The sequence below is a fragment of the Nicotiana attenuata genome, unplaced genomic scaffold, assembly GCF_001879085.1.
Source record: "Nicotiana attenuata strain UT unplaced genomic scaffold, NIATTr2, whole genome shotgun sequence".
Classification (NCBI taxonomy): domain Eukaryota; kingdom Viridiplantae; phylum Streptophyta; class Magnoliopsida; order Solanales; family Solanaceae; genus Nicotiana; species Nicotiana attenuata.
The window spans coordinates 955,361-970,003 of record NW_017670289.1 but is presented as its reverse complement, the minus strand read 5'-3'; the positions used below and the strand labels follow the sequence as shown (position 1 = coordinate 970,003).

General features: G+C 35.1%; 3 protein-coding genes across 5 annotated transcripts in view; 1 reads left to right on the top strand and 2 right to left on the bottom strand.

The window, feature by feature from the left end:
* The first annotated feature begins 790 nt into the window (after nt 1-790).
* On the top strand, nt 791-6,113 carry LOC109237301 (low affinity sulfate transporter 3-like). Its single transcript, XM_019403596.1, has 12 exons — nt 791-1,317; nt 1,399-1,447; nt 1,556-1,763; nt 1,852-2,023; nt 2,135-2,203; nt 2,598-2,828; nt 2,943-3,069; nt 4,625-4,911; nt 5,019-5,212; nt 5,334-5,422; nt 5,520-5,596; nt 5,704-6,113. Exons 1-12 carry the CDS (start codon nt 913-915, stop codon nt 5,860-5,862), a joined length of 2,067 nt encoding a protein of 688 aa, XP_019259141.1. The 5' UTR covers nt 791-912; the 3' UTR covers nt 5,863-6,113.
* A 2,306-nt stretch (nt 6,114-8,419) lies between these two features.
* On the bottom strand, nt 8,420-10,315 carry LOC109237294 (protein NEN4). Of its 2 annotated transcripts, none has more exons than XM_019403586.1 (6): nt 9,632-10,315; nt 9,473-9,519; nt 9,317-9,380; nt 9,154-9,231; nt 8,899-9,072; nt 8,420-8,815 (listed from the first exon to the last, which is right to left on the bottom strand). In XM_019403586.1, the coding sequence occupies exons 1-6, from the start codon at nt 10,082-10,084 to the stop codon at nt 8,810-8,812; spliced, it is 822 nt and encodes a 273-aa protein (XP_019259131.1). In that variant the 5' UTR covers nt 10,085-10,315; the 3' UTR covers nt 8,420-8,809. The 2 variants fall into 2 exon arrangements, with proteins under 2 accessions (XP_019259131.1, XP_019259130.1); XM_019403585.1 differs by having other exon boundaries at nt 8,420-8,825; nt 9,632-10,229.
* A 1,280-nt stretch (nt 10,316-11,595) lies between these two features.
* LOC109237300 (bifunctional aspartate aminotransferase and glutamate/aspartate-prephenate aminotransferase) overlaps nt 11,596-14,643 on the bottom strand; it is a 5,436-nt gene continuing 2,388 nt past the window's right edge. For both annotated transcript variants that reach the window (XM_019403594.1, XM_019403595.1), the window contains exons 5-10: nt 14,115-14,363; nt 13,892-14,005; nt 13,672-13,755; nt 12,608-12,778; nt 12,392-12,505; nt 11,596-11,952 (exon numbers count right to left, since the gene is read on the bottom strand). In XM_019403594.1, coding sequence (XP_019259139.1) covers nt 11,812-11,952; nt 12,392-12,505; nt 12,608-12,778; nt 13,672-13,755; nt 13,892-14,005; nt 14,115-14,363 — 873 coding nt within the window. In that variant the 3' untranslated portion in view covers nt 11,596-11,811. The remainder of the gene's footprint in view (nt 11,953-12,391; nt 12,506-12,607; nt 12,779-13,671; nt 13,756-13,891; nt 14,006-14,114; nt 14,364-14,643) is intronic.

The window sequence follows — 14,643 nt, the reverse complement described above, 5'->3', positions numbered from 1 at the left end:
TTGTAGATGTATGGAGAGAGTTGGTCCGGACAAACGCTATAGTAGCGGCAAAATTCCTCTGCCAATGGAAGAAGAGGAAGGGTATAGCCGACATAGAAAGGATATGCATAGAACGCGCAATACCCGGAGCTGTGTATTTGTACCACATCACGCCCTGTTGGGACCAGATCGAAGTGAGCAGGAATGTTGAATTTGTCCCTAAGCTCAACTAGATCGACCCCGTAGAAAAATTCTCATCTTCAATTTCGATAGAGACACCATCAGCATGAGGGGGCATAAGCACGGACAAAGGGACAGAGTCAGTTTCCATACCGAAACCAGAGGGTACATTAACCATATTTTTTAGAGAGGATATTTTAAGTGCAGAAAGGTTGGAAGCAACTGGAATCACCAGAACCAGGAGAGTAGACACACAATAATGAAGTAAAGAGAAGAAGACACAGGGATTCGATATGAAGAATATGCAAAACACGAATGAATGGCCTCGTATCCCTATTTATAAGAGTTCAAGCGTCAGAACCAAGAAATCAGGCCATCAAACAAAACCGAACCAGAAAACCGCACCAAATCAAAAAGTCAAACCAAATTGATTAAAAAACTTGACTAGGTTTGATTTGTACCAAAAAAGTGCCACTTTTGTCTTTTGGACCATTTCTCATGTGCGCAAGCCCAACCTTTTTAACCAGTGAGGGACGACTTTCCCTTTTGAAATACGTACTATTCAGTTTCTCTCCAACAATTTTTTTTTTTATTTAAAAAATTGATTTTCCAAGTTAAAAAAGTTAATCATGAAGCCTTTTAAATAGTTGAAGATGTGCTTTTGAACAACTTGAGCTCTGTCAAGGGCTTTCAATTGACTTTGAGGCCTTAGCTCCTAATCTTCACCTTCAAAACATTAATTCCTTCAAGAAAATGGCTGTATCAAGAGAAGGTGAGACAGAGTCCTCACACTTGGCCCAAACAGTTGAAGGAACAACTCTTCCAACTTTGGCTGAGAGTCAGAAAAATACATGTGATCAGTTCTCCCAAACACTTCAAACACCCATGGCTTCTGAGAATGAGCGAAGGCGTAATTGGGTACTAAATGTGCCGGAACCACCAGGCCTGTTTTCCAAGCTGAAGACTTCATTCAAGAAAACAATATTCTCTCCTCTTGAAAACAAGCTTCACTGCATTGGAAAGCAGCCCCTTCCTGCACTCTTTTCCATTCTCAACACCATATTTCCTCCACTTTCTTGGTGTAAACAATACAATGTAACAAAATTCAAAAGTGATATCTTGGCTGGTTTAACTCTTGCAAGCCTTTGCATCCCTCAGGTAAATTAACACACCTGTTTCAACAATATTCTTCGTTGGACGATATCGTTAATTTACTCCTATTATATATTACTTATGTAGAGCATTGGCTACGCGACTCTTGCAAAACTTGATCCTCAATATGGCCTGTGTAAGTGATCAAAGCCTTGTACTACAAGATTGCGATTTTATTTTCCATTTCCATTTTATGAAATTTAAGAAAACATACTAAAAAATTTCTATTAATTATTTCCACTAGACACGAGTGTTATCCCACCGCTAATTTACTCTATGATGGGGAGTTCAAGAGATATAGCAATTGGACCAGTTGCTGTTGTTTCACTACTTTTGTCCTCAATGATTCAGAAATTTGAAGATCCTGCTGTTAATCCAGCTGCATACACAAAACTCGTGCTTACTGTAACCTTCTTCGCGGGTACTTTTCAAGCTGCCTTTGGACTACTTAGGTAAGTTAATTATTCTTAAAATTTAACTAACATCAGTTAATTTTAATGGATGGTTGTGCTGATTGTGTAGTGATATTATAATTTACAGGTTGGGATTTCTAGTTGATTTTCTGTCACATGCTGCTATTGTTGGTTTCATGGCTGGTGCTGCTTGTGTGATTGGTCTACAACAACTCAAATCATTGCTTGGGCTTTCAAAGTTTACAAACAATACTGATATCATCTCTGTCTTAACTTCTATCAGCAAATCAATGCATACTGTAAATTAATTTGTTGTTTTTTGTCCTCTCAACTAATATCTACAGCTTAATATATATTAGATTTTTTTTTCTCAATTAGACAGCTAATTATTCCAGTGTTTGTTTTGGCAGTGGAATCCTTTTAGCTTTATGATTGGGAGTTCATTCTTGATCTTCATCCTTTTTACCAAGTACTATCTGGCAAGTAGCTATATATATCCATTATATGTCTAGATTCACTGACTATACTTGACAAGATTCACTTGGACATAAAAAAAAACTTGTGATATATTATCACATATAAGCCTAAACCTGTAGAAAGGGATAACAAAAAATTATAACATCAGAGAGGAAATACTATTAAATGCACTTTCTTACTTGAACAAGATTATTTTCTCTTATTTCTGCACTTTCTTAGTCACAAAAGACTATATTGTCATATTCTTGAATTATGATACAGCTTGTTTAAATTTTTATGATACTCCATAAGGAAAACACAACAATAATTAGATAGTCATAATGAATTAATTTGATGTTGATTTGAAATAATCAAACTTCTAACAGCATTGTGCCAATATATACCATGATTTTTCAGGCAAGAAAGCACAAGAAACTCTTCTTGTTATCTGCAATGGCGCCACTGCTATCTGTAATTCTGTCAACATTAATTGTTTTCTTGACAAGAGCTGATAAACATGGTGTTAAGATAGTGAAGCACATAACTGGAGGTTTGAACCCGACTTCCATTCATGAGTTGCAGTTCAATAGTCCCCATACTGCTGAAGCTGCCAAAATTGGGCTCATCGTTGCACTTATCGCTCTCACAGTACGTCCATTCTTTTTTTAATTAGTTAGACAATCTACGGATGTTATATATACAGGCTTTAAAAAGCTTTTTATTACATCCCTTCAGTATATTTTAACGTGTTTAATTTACCAGGAAGCCATTGCTGTAGGCCGATCCTTTGCTACAATGAAAGGATACCGACTTGATGGAAACAAGGAAATGCTGGCCATGGGTGTTATGAATATCACTGGATCTTTAACTTCTTGTTATGTTGCAACTGGTTAGTCTTTTAATTAGTCTCTCCTTGGATTCCTTTTATTTATTAAAGTTGTTTGGATGAAATTCAAAAATAGCCAGACTTACAAATGGTAGTTGAAAAATAGCCACAGTTTCGAAATCTAGCCATTTTTCATGTAAGGATAAATCTGAACGAAAACATTGTTCAAAATTCGAAAAATATTTCAGCATAATATACTGGTCCAGCGTAATATGCTAGATGTTCATACACAGGTGTTCCAATCTCCAGTATATTATGTTGGAACTTTCTGTGTGTTGGAGTTCCAGCATAATATGATGAAGTTCATACACAGGTGCACCAATCTCCAGTATATTATGCTAGAATTTTTCGTGTTGAGGCAAAATAGTAGCTATATTTTAATGACTTTGCAAACGCGGGCTATTTTTTAATTATCAGTCAGAAAACTGGCTAATCCGTGCTGTTTTCACAAGTTCTTTAATAGAGTTGCTCAACGTGTAACTTATAAAAGTTATGGCCGGCAAAATATGAAATTGAAAAAATGGAAGGAAGCCAAAAACAAAATAATGAGTAAATAGTACTTTTAACCCTTAAATTTACCATTTACTCCACTTTAGGAGTCAACTTTTAACTCATCTGTCGAAACAAAAGCAGGAATAGGTGATTTCATGCATCGGCTTTAATTCTTGTGTGCCGAGAGTTACTTGATATCTATGATGATGAAGTGATTGATAAAATTAAATGCGTACAAGCTGATTTGAACATCATTGTTAACTGGAAAAAAAAAAAAAGTAGAGCCACCGAGCACAATTATCCACCCCTCTTCAACAAGCCAATCCATACTTCCTAATGTTGTTTTCTCAAGAAATTCAATATAAAAGAATTGCAAATTATGGCCCCTCTGAGGTACAAATCGGAACCTTTTCTCGTGTGTTTTAGTGTATATATATATATATATATAGTTGGGATCAGTGGCCGAGTTACACTATTGCAAGGTGGTTAGATGAATATAATTATAGGTTAAATGTTTGACCCTTTTTCCAGTATTGCTCGTATGATCACACCTTACCACCATAGAATAGTTTCTAATTTATCCTCCACATTAGGTATTCCCTATTAGTTTATTGTATGAATTGTATGATTGTTGACCATAGAAAATTATTTTGTTCAAACTCCAACTAATAATATATATTATTAGTTGTTATTTTTTTTCCACTTTTATTTAACTAGTCTGATTATATTGTCCCAATTATATATCTTTGGGTTACGATTTTATGTGTGATTATTCTTCTAATCAACGTACCTCATAATATATAGTAATGCTTTTACTAGTAGTATTTTTCTTAACTTATATATATATACCATTAGTTTTGATGTATACAATTGTTAGTTCTATTATTAGTGTTTCTATGGTTTAGCTAAATACTATTATGCGGTTTGATTTGAACTTTTAATTTGGTGCGCCTATTATTGAATTTTTTAAAATCTTCCTAAAGTTTGAACACCCTTAACGATATTCCTAGCTACGCCGCTGCTTGGGATACCATGAATCATATGCTTGAAAACTCACTGGATGCAGGTTCATTCTCAAGAACTGCAGTCAACTTCAGTGCTGGTTGTGAAACTGCAGTATCCAACATAGTGATGGCTGTAACAGTGCTAATATCACTAGAATTTTTCACAAGGCTATTGTACTTCACTCCAATAGCCATTCTTGCTTCCATTATACTTTCTGCTTTACCTGGACTAATCAACCTAAGTGAAGCTAAATACATTTGGAAAGTTGATAAAATGGACTTCCTTACTTGCACTGCTGCATTTTTTGGTGTCCTTTTTGTGTCTGTAGAGATTGGCCTGCTCCTCGCGGTAACTTCTTCCTTTTCTTTTCCAGCTTTATTAATCTACATATAATATTAAAAGCAGCCCGGTGCACTAAGCTCCCGCTATGCGCGGGGATATATTCTATATTTCAGGTTGGTATATCATTTGCAAAGGTCATTCTAAACTCAATCCAGCCGGGGACAGAAAAATTAGGAAGGCTTCCGGGGAGTGATTTGTTTGGAGATGTGAACCAATATCCCATGGCAATGAAGATACCTGGAGCTCTCATTGTCAGAGTCAAGTCTGCTTTGCTTTGTTTTGCTAATGCCAACTTCATTAGAGCTAAGTATGTCCTCAAACTACAAACAAACACTCTAACATCTTCTTATTTATTTTGAATTTTTTTGGTCTTTTTACTCTTATATATACCTAATTGATCTTAATGTCTTCTATTGTTTATAATTCAGGATATTGAACTTGGCACAGGAAGAACAAAATGAGGATGCCATAGAAAGTGCTGAAGATAAAGTGCAACTAGTTATCCTTGACATGTCAAGTACGTGTCCGAGTTACATAAATTTAGCTATATAGTGGAGTATAGTTTAATTTTTTGACTTTGTTATTCATTTATATTGAAATGGTGATGGATATAGATTTGCTCAACATTGATACATCTAGTATAGCTGCTCTAGAGGAACTTCACAATGAGCTGGAATCAAATGGAATGAAGGTGACTAATCCTCTTCAATTATATATGTCTTATTCTTAATCCAGACCAGACTCTACTCTTGAAAAAGGAAAAATAACAAAGGACTCTCCTATCTTTGGTTTTTGCAGTTGGCACTAGCGAACCCAAGGTGGCATGTGATCCACAAATTGAGGTTAGCCAAATTTGTGAAGAAAATTGAAGGGAGGGTCTATTTGACCATTGGAGAAGCCATTGAAGCATGTTTGACTAGCAAGAGCATGCATGCTTCATCTTTAAATATGGTTTGATGCTTGTTAATTTGAGGCCTAGCTAGCCTCACTCATATGGTCCTAAACTTCTTCAGTATGTATATTCAAGGGAACAATAACAAATGGAGCTAATAGTATATTGTTGCTCCCTATCACTCAAAGAAAATGAACGTTATTATTTTGAAGAGCTATTGGATTTCAATCAGCTGGCTTGAATTGAACGTTATTATGTTGTAACATATATTTATGTTGCAGTATGAATGTAATATATGTGAGTATTTTTGCATACATTGGGTGGTCTTCAATTCAATCCCCAATTAAGGTGTTAAGTATGTTTCACATTTTAGCTAGCGCTTTTATGAAGCTCAAGATAAGCGGCTCTTGTCGGCCTTGGAGAAAGCACATATAGACAGGGTGGAGCTACAATGTTAGCCACGAGTTTGGATGAACCTAGGGCGGTCAAATTTGGCCCAAGCCCAAATGACCCGCTCAACAGGTTGGGCTGGTAATTGACCCCCCGCCCCCTCCCTCCCCCCTATTTATTGAAGAGAAATTTTCATAAAGCACTATCTTTTAGTAGTAATTAGTCATCTATAGATACCATTTGCTATATTACGGATTATAGATACCTTTTCTGTGGTTATAAGATGTATTTGATGTATTTAAGCTATTGTATTCATGAATACAGTAGCAAAAATAGGCGTGAATCAGGGAAGTCCAGCTAATCAGTTGTTGTATTCGAGTGTATTCGACTGTATTCATGGAGTGAAACATGGGATTACAGCTGGACAGATTATTGTATTCGACTGTATTCACGGCATGAAATAGCGGATTACACTGTTTTTAAAACGGAAAGTAAATCAATTAACATAATAGACTCCTAATATAACTCAACAAACTCAATTATAACATACAAATTTTGTATTTTCAGTTATAAAAAAGATTCTCAACCGAAAAATACCCCAGAAACATAGCAATCTTTAGAGAAATTATATAATACATCTGAATACATAAATTATATTAATTAAAAAAAAACATATGAATACATTCTTGGCATATAGAAAGACAGTAAATACAACGAAATACATAGAATACAGCGGGATACATTGAAATACAATGAAAAAAAAGACAGTGAATACAATGAAATACATGGAATACAACGAGATACATTGAATTACAATGAAAAAAAAAGACAATGAATGCAATGAAATACATGAAAATACATTGAAATATATTAACAGAAAATAAGTTGCTCAGCCCCAAACTCCGTCGTCTTTGTTCAAGAACAAACCCTAATTTCCGGCGAATCCGCCGTAGCAACGTTTGCAGATACAACACGCGACATCTTTGAGATTTGAAGGTACAACACGCGTCTTCTTATTTTCATTACCTGCTTTTAGTGATTTGGTTAGGGATTTGATTTGCTTTTAGTGACCTTAACAGAGAAATCTCCTTTCTTGATCTCCTAAAATAACTCATAGCTACCAAATCCACCATCATTGTCCCAATTGCCGCAACTATTGCTATAAACCCTGCAAAAGGGAAATCACCCCACGGTTTTTCAGGAAGGCAAGGGCAAGCTCTCGAATGCATCGGGCAATATGTGAACGAAACCCGTGGCGAGAATTGATGACAGAGAAATTGCAATTCAAATACTCGGTGCAAGAATTGATCGGAATGAAAAGAAAATAGTGTGGGTGAGAGCATCGTGTTTTCAGAGAATGGGGCAAGAGAATTGGATGTATCAAAGTAGAGAGAGAAAGAAAATAGTGTAACTGAATAGCATATTTAGTGGCTTAGGGCTAGGAGGTAACCAAAATTAAATATTTTGCTATAAACCTTAAAAGGTATCTATAGAATATAATTTTTTTAAATGGTATTTATTTAAAAAAAATAAGGTGTTAACCTTTGCTATAGGAGGTAAAAATTCCTTTATTGAACTCAGTCCATCTTGACTCAACTCATCTCAACCCATTTAAAGTTGGGCTGCTTTTTAGCCCAAATAAATCCATGAGTAACCAAAATATTTTAGAATTTTTTTTGATTGATATGTTATATATGACCATAACAAAATAAAAACGGTCTTATTTAGCAATTATACAATTGATAAGAAAACAACACGCATTAAGTAAAGCTTGATAAGAGTTGGACAGGTTGGGCTATGACCTAAATTTTAGCCTATCTTAGCACGTCCCATCTCAACCCAAGTAACTTTTGGGCGAGTTGGATTATGACCCAAATTTTAGCCTATCTTGACCTAGTCCATCTCAATCCAAGAAACTTTTGACGGGTAACGGCCCAACCTTGACACCCCTAGATGAACCCAATAGATTATGTTTAGACCTTATATTTATATTAGAAAATCTATCAAATATATATAAATATTTAGCTGCAAATTCAATAACTAAAACGCGCGCTCCAATCCGCCAATAAGACAGCCTTCTCGTTGGAGAGATTGGTTCAAAGATTCAAACTGATCGAAAGCTTTTACAATTACGTGCAACATGTTATAGAATTAACAATCTAGAAGAGGGACCATATTTTATAAATGATTTCTTCCACCGAACTATTTTCATAACTGAGAAAATAAGGGGAATAAAACACAAGTATATAGAATCAAAGAATATCAGTTGGAATTTATTTATTGGGACGTACAAATTAAATATTAACATAAGTCCACAACTGAAAGAATGAAAGAATCAGTAACTAAAGAATAGAAATTGGTTAGATGACAAGGTCCACAGCCTTGCAACTTAGAAACTGGAAATAAGCAACTAGACAATTTGATGTAATCTTCTTAGCTTCCAAACTTTAAATCAATTTCACAGAATCAATCACAGTCCATTTTGTGACTTGAATATTTTCAAACTTATCCAAAACATTTGATGAGCAGGATCTGTTCTTCAGCTTGTTCATCGGAAAAGAGTCTGTGAATGCTTTAATAAATTGTTTAGAGGCTTGTTTTGAGCTTTACATAAGAAATTCCTCACACCTGCAGTCATCTAATGAATTCCAAATGTCAGAAATGAATACCAATCATGCACATAAGTATTTAAATTTTAAGTTATATTCAACCTTTCCCAAGCTTTGCCTTGCATAAGGAACAGCTCTTTGGTATCCAAAAGTTGTCGATGGAGGAGATTTCCGGCTTGTTTCTTCTCTGCACGGGAATTTCCCTCTGCTACCGCTCCTAGTTGTAATTGAGGAAGTATTTTGCCACCTATCAATCGAACAACTCGGGAGATTTTGCTGAAGAAATTTAATTCAATAAATTTTAGTTCAACAACTAGTCAAAATTAATCCAACATAAACTAGCTTATACATGCATACCACTTGGCTTCTACTTCTCGTAGTAATGTTGGATGTGCCTTGCCAATTCTTATTGGACAAATCTGGTAGACTTGATTCCTAACAGTAGAAAAGAATCGCATTAAACCAAAATATATAATCAAATAAAGATCAAATTGCAAAGTTCTGCTAAGATAGTACTTACAAGAAATAGAACTGTTGCACAATGTTTTAGGACTTCCAAATTCATCCGAACATCGTCTAAGCTCCTGCCATTCATGACATACAATTCAAATTAGCATCCAATTTCATCAAAAATTAGTAAATTTTAGACCATATTTTCTAAGTGTTTCAATCTAACCTGTGCTTTTGCTCCCCAAGACCAAAGTAAGTTGCCAATGATGCCATCTACAACAAAGATGATTTAAGAAGCAATAATGGTCAAAATTGAACTTTATATTGACAAAGAGATAAGCATATATATATATATATATGTATTTTTCTGAATGTGCATATATACCTTCATATTTCCAGCTCTTTTGCCAAATTTCTCAGACAATACACCTAAAGAATCGATAATTCCAGCAGGAACAGGTGCAGGACGACCAACTTCAGCGAAAGCTGCCTTAATACGAACACAATCAAATCTCTGTATGTTATGACCTGCCCAAATCCTACCATCCAATATGCTGAATATCTTTTCTGCAACTTCTTCAAATGAAGGTGCATTAGCAACCGCTTTTCGCGAAATTCCATCGCTTCTCCCTGGCTTTAATGCCACAACAGACAAGTCCCCTGGCCTAATAAGGGTGCAGTAGCTCTCAATCTCCACAAGCTTTTGCGAACATATTACCATTGCACCAAACTCTAACACCCAGAATTTCTGTCCTGCTTTTGATGGAACGTTCGTTTCCAAGTCGAAAAACACAATCTCTGGTGCCCTTTTGTTGCTTGAAATGGTAGGAATTGCCATTGTTTTTTTGATATTCAAGTTGTACGATAGCTTGTTGTTTGATGAAGTGATGGAAATTAAATGATGGTTTCTTTGTTATATATATATATGTATGAAAGAAGAATGCATGGGAAGGGGAAGAAAAAGAATGTAAAGATTGAAGAATATTCTTGCATGTGTGAGAGGGACATTAATTGGTAGATTGTCTTGTAATTCAAGTTAGACTAAGTTTTGATGTTTGGACAAAGTTGTCCTTAGCTTCTACGTGATGATGTCCTTTGTTAAGGAATTCCAGTTAGATAGGAAACATTCCCTTAATTTCCTAGCCTCCTTAGTCCTTGGTATTAATTGCACATAATATTAGCCGCTAAAATGTATATTTTTAGTCGTTTCTAAAAATATTAGCCGATAAAATATATAACTTTTGTATATATGTGTATTATATAAAAAGATATACATTTTTATACACTTTCCGGCTAGTGAATGCATTTAGTTTCGGCCAATTTTTTTTTTTTTTTTACATACAATAGAAATGTTTTCAAAATCAATAATTTAACGTGAACCTATTCTTTTATTCCGATATAAAATTGCATTCTCTAGTAATTGGATATTTTGCCAGTATGCTCTTTGTCTTAAGTAGAATTAATATGCCTTTTCCAGTTTGAGGACAAACTTGACCATTTTAAAAGTTAAGATGGAAAATGATCAACTTATATCTAATTATCAAACATGAATATTTAGAAAGCATAAAAAAGTTTTTTTTAACAAAGTACAACTTTATAAAAGTATTTCTGAAAAGATTTAATACTTGGTAACGCTAAAATAGTTCAGCTCTGCAAAATTAAAATTTTACGTTGGACTCAAGATGAACATAATATAAAAGAAAAAGAAAAAGAATAAAAAGATACAGGTTTGAATGGCAATATAAAAAATAAAAAATAAAATGGTACGTTTTTTTTATTTAACTAAAGGGAAAGGTAGACGACTGATTCGAAAAATAAACATGCACACACTAATGCTTTTTTGAGAGGTTAAAAATAGTATAACCCTCCTAATAGTTAGCATTTTTATTTTGTTAATAGAGTTGAAGCAAAGGGGAAGTCCAACAAGATAAGCAATTCCCTGTTCTCTTCCGTTAGTTAAAACGTTACCAGAAAAGTGGGGCACGTATGCTCACATGGCACCATATCACACGTTAACTCTTTTTTGACCCGTTAAATTATGTCAAACTTTATTTCGGAAGAAAATATAATCAAAATAAATAAATTAAATTATAATCATAATCCACTTTCTGAAGGATTCAGAAAGTGAAACATAAATAAATTAAATTCATCAATGTGGCGTCATCACTTTAATATGAAATTGAACTTTCTGGTCGAGTTACCCTCTTTTAAATTAACGACGAGAGAATTTGTATTACCAACTTCTAACACAGGCATATATATAGTTAAGCAAAAGTCAATAGTAAATGAGCAAATTACTGAATCATTCAGTATGGAAAAAAATATTTAGAAAGGGCTCTACGCCGGATACAAAAACAAAGAAAATCCAGACTCAATTATTTGCATTTTTGATCATCAACTCAGAATGTGCACACAAAATCAACAACTTAAATCAAGATCCGGGAAAAATAATTGGCAGTAATGCACTTAAGAATACATGAAATGACAGAACATGGAAGGTCAGACTACAAACTATTATACAACCTTTTGTCTGTTGGTGCATTCAAATTATAATTGATGCATGTTTTAAACTGGGACATGAGATCTAAGAGTAACCAATGCTTTCTTGATTCTCTCCACTGCTGCCTGCAAGGTCGAGAGGGATGCTGCATAGGAGATACGGATGCATGTGTCATCCCCAAATGCATCTCCTGGGACAAGCGCTACCTGTTAATGGTAAGAGAGAGGCGCAGGCATTAGGATTTAGGACATGCAGAAAAAAAAATGGGAGGCAAGGCCGGTACTAGCATCCTAACGTAATGCACATTCACTAAACCACGACAAACTATGGGATTTTTCTAGGATTGTCTTTCTGGATTTTTTATCAATTATTGATCATATTTGCCTAACAATCCATAGTGACATAGTGAAGGTGGAAACCTTTTCTGCAGAATCCCTATATTAGATGCTCAAGTAGATTGCTCACTCACATGGTGAAAGTAGTAAGAAGTTACAGTATTCGTATTTTCTGGAAAAAAATGTCAAGAGACTGTAATGCAAGTCACTTTTAGTGCGAACAACTTCTGGCTTATAGTTAGCTAAACATCTTGCACATCTGTCAGTATGTAATTATGCTTTTCAAAGTTCAAAAAACCGTGAATCTTACTTGAGCTTTATCCAGCAAATATCGGCAAAGAGATTCTGAGTCATTGATGGAGCCAAATCCATCAACCTCTACTCCATAATAAGAGCTTAAATCAATAAATAGATAGAAAGCTCCCTGCAAAAGAAAACAGAAAGTGGGCTCAATATATCCTGTTTCTCTACTTTGTAAGTCCTTTGCTCTTAAATACACTCATAATTCATATTAATGGACTGTTACCCGAGGCTCTGAAATTTTGACACCATCTATTTCCCCAAAGCTCTTGACAAGGTAATCACGTCGCTCACGAAATGCTTTTACCATAGTTGCAACTGCTTCTCCACCAGCATAGCCAAGTCCCAAAGCAGCGACAGCTGCTTTTTGGGAGATGCTACTTGCACCTGATGTGAACTGAAAACAGCAGAGAAATAGCTTTAGAAGTGAATATTCAAACGGAGGGAAAGAGACAGTGGATAATATGAAGCATGTTATTTAGACATTGAATTTTACTATTTTCAATGGGTCTAGATTAAATAGGTTAAGTATGGCCAAACAAAAGATCATATTCAAGGAAAGTACTTCAATGCATATATTAGCCACAATCCAATAAGTATGATAGGAAGAAAACTGGTTTTATCAGTAATCATTTGTGATCAAATGCAACATGACACGTTGTTTAAATTAACAAGCTTTTAGCTTCACAAGTTTTTTAAGATCTCTATTTATGCCTTCAGAAGAAAGCTATGACATTGTTTATATATAAGTGTTTTCAGCAAAATCCAGTCACAGGCCTTTGATAGCTTAGTCTTTCTGGGCCCATTCAACATGTTTTGAAATGTTCACATATACTCAAAAATAAGATGAAAATATCCAGGTAAGTTAAAAAAGAATTTAGGACTCTTGTAGAAACTACAGACTAGTGACAAACACCAATTATTTTCGCAGGTGCATACGTTAATTAATATATATAGAAGAGATGTGGTGACACCAACTTAACAAGAGCCATTTAAATCCATAGTAAGACTTCAACGAACAGGTAAACACTATGTACCACACAGCTATTGGCGACTACAGTAATGACGTTTGAAATTCTTAAAGTGGTTACTGGTCAACTAAGGTGACAGCACGAGGGCTTGCTGCTCTTCACAGCACTAGCAGTCAAATTAGGATTTCTGTCAATCATCTCAAACTAAATCCAACAATGAAACTCAGTTACCAGACCTCTTAACTTTAAATAAGAGTTCTGAAGAAGAAAGACCACATTCATTTAAGTCAATATAGTTGTTAAGAATATAAAATGCTACCTGGCTCTGGATCTTATTACATGCAGAAACAAAATGTTTAGGACCAGCAATATAGCCAAGTCTCCATCCAGTCATCGCAAATGCCTACAAAAATGCATATTTTATAAGGCACACCTCCAGAAATGCTTCCGCATGTCTCAACGGAAATAGCCATCACCAAGGATTTCAAGAAACGCAAGGATAAAAAATTATAATGTTCATGCGATTAGAGCTGCATTACCTTAGAGAAACCATTTACAGTGAGAGTCCTATCCCACATACCAGGCAAAGATGCAAAGCTAGTATGGGTTGCTGGTGCATAAATAATGTGTTCGTAAATTTCATCTGATATCACCTGCAAACCAGAATACATATTTTTGGGGGCAGGAAGCAGGTAGTTAAGGTTCAGAATACAGATTGAGATCACATTCATATTCAAGTTGAGTTAGATATGATGAACCTACAAGAAGCCTCGGATGCCTAGCAACAATCTCAGCAATCTCTTCAAGCAATTTCCGAGGGTAAACAGACCCTGTTGGGTTGGATGGAGAACAAAGAATCAGAAGTCTTGACTTCTCACTAAGTTTAGATTCAAGAAGCTTTGGATCTAAGAGAAAATCTTCAGATATGCCGGTCGGAAGAATCACAGGCGTTGCATCTGCCATCCTTGCCATTTCAGGGTAACTCACCCAAAAGGGAGCTGGAATAAGAACCTGTCCCGAGTATGTGGGTTAATAAGCCAACAAACTTCAGAAAGAAGTACTTCTTATGTCTCAGAACTAATAAACAATCTTCATTACAATAACTATGATTCCGTGAATGCTGATATTTGTCCTAACATCCTACTGCATAGCATCCATATTTGGAGGGGGAAAAACTAAAAGATTATCCAACCTTATCTTCTGCATCTGACATTCTTTAAGATGGAGAGAAGACAAATGGATGGCATCTTCACCAAAATAAAAGTTCTTTTTTCAGGGTTGCGGGTTTGGG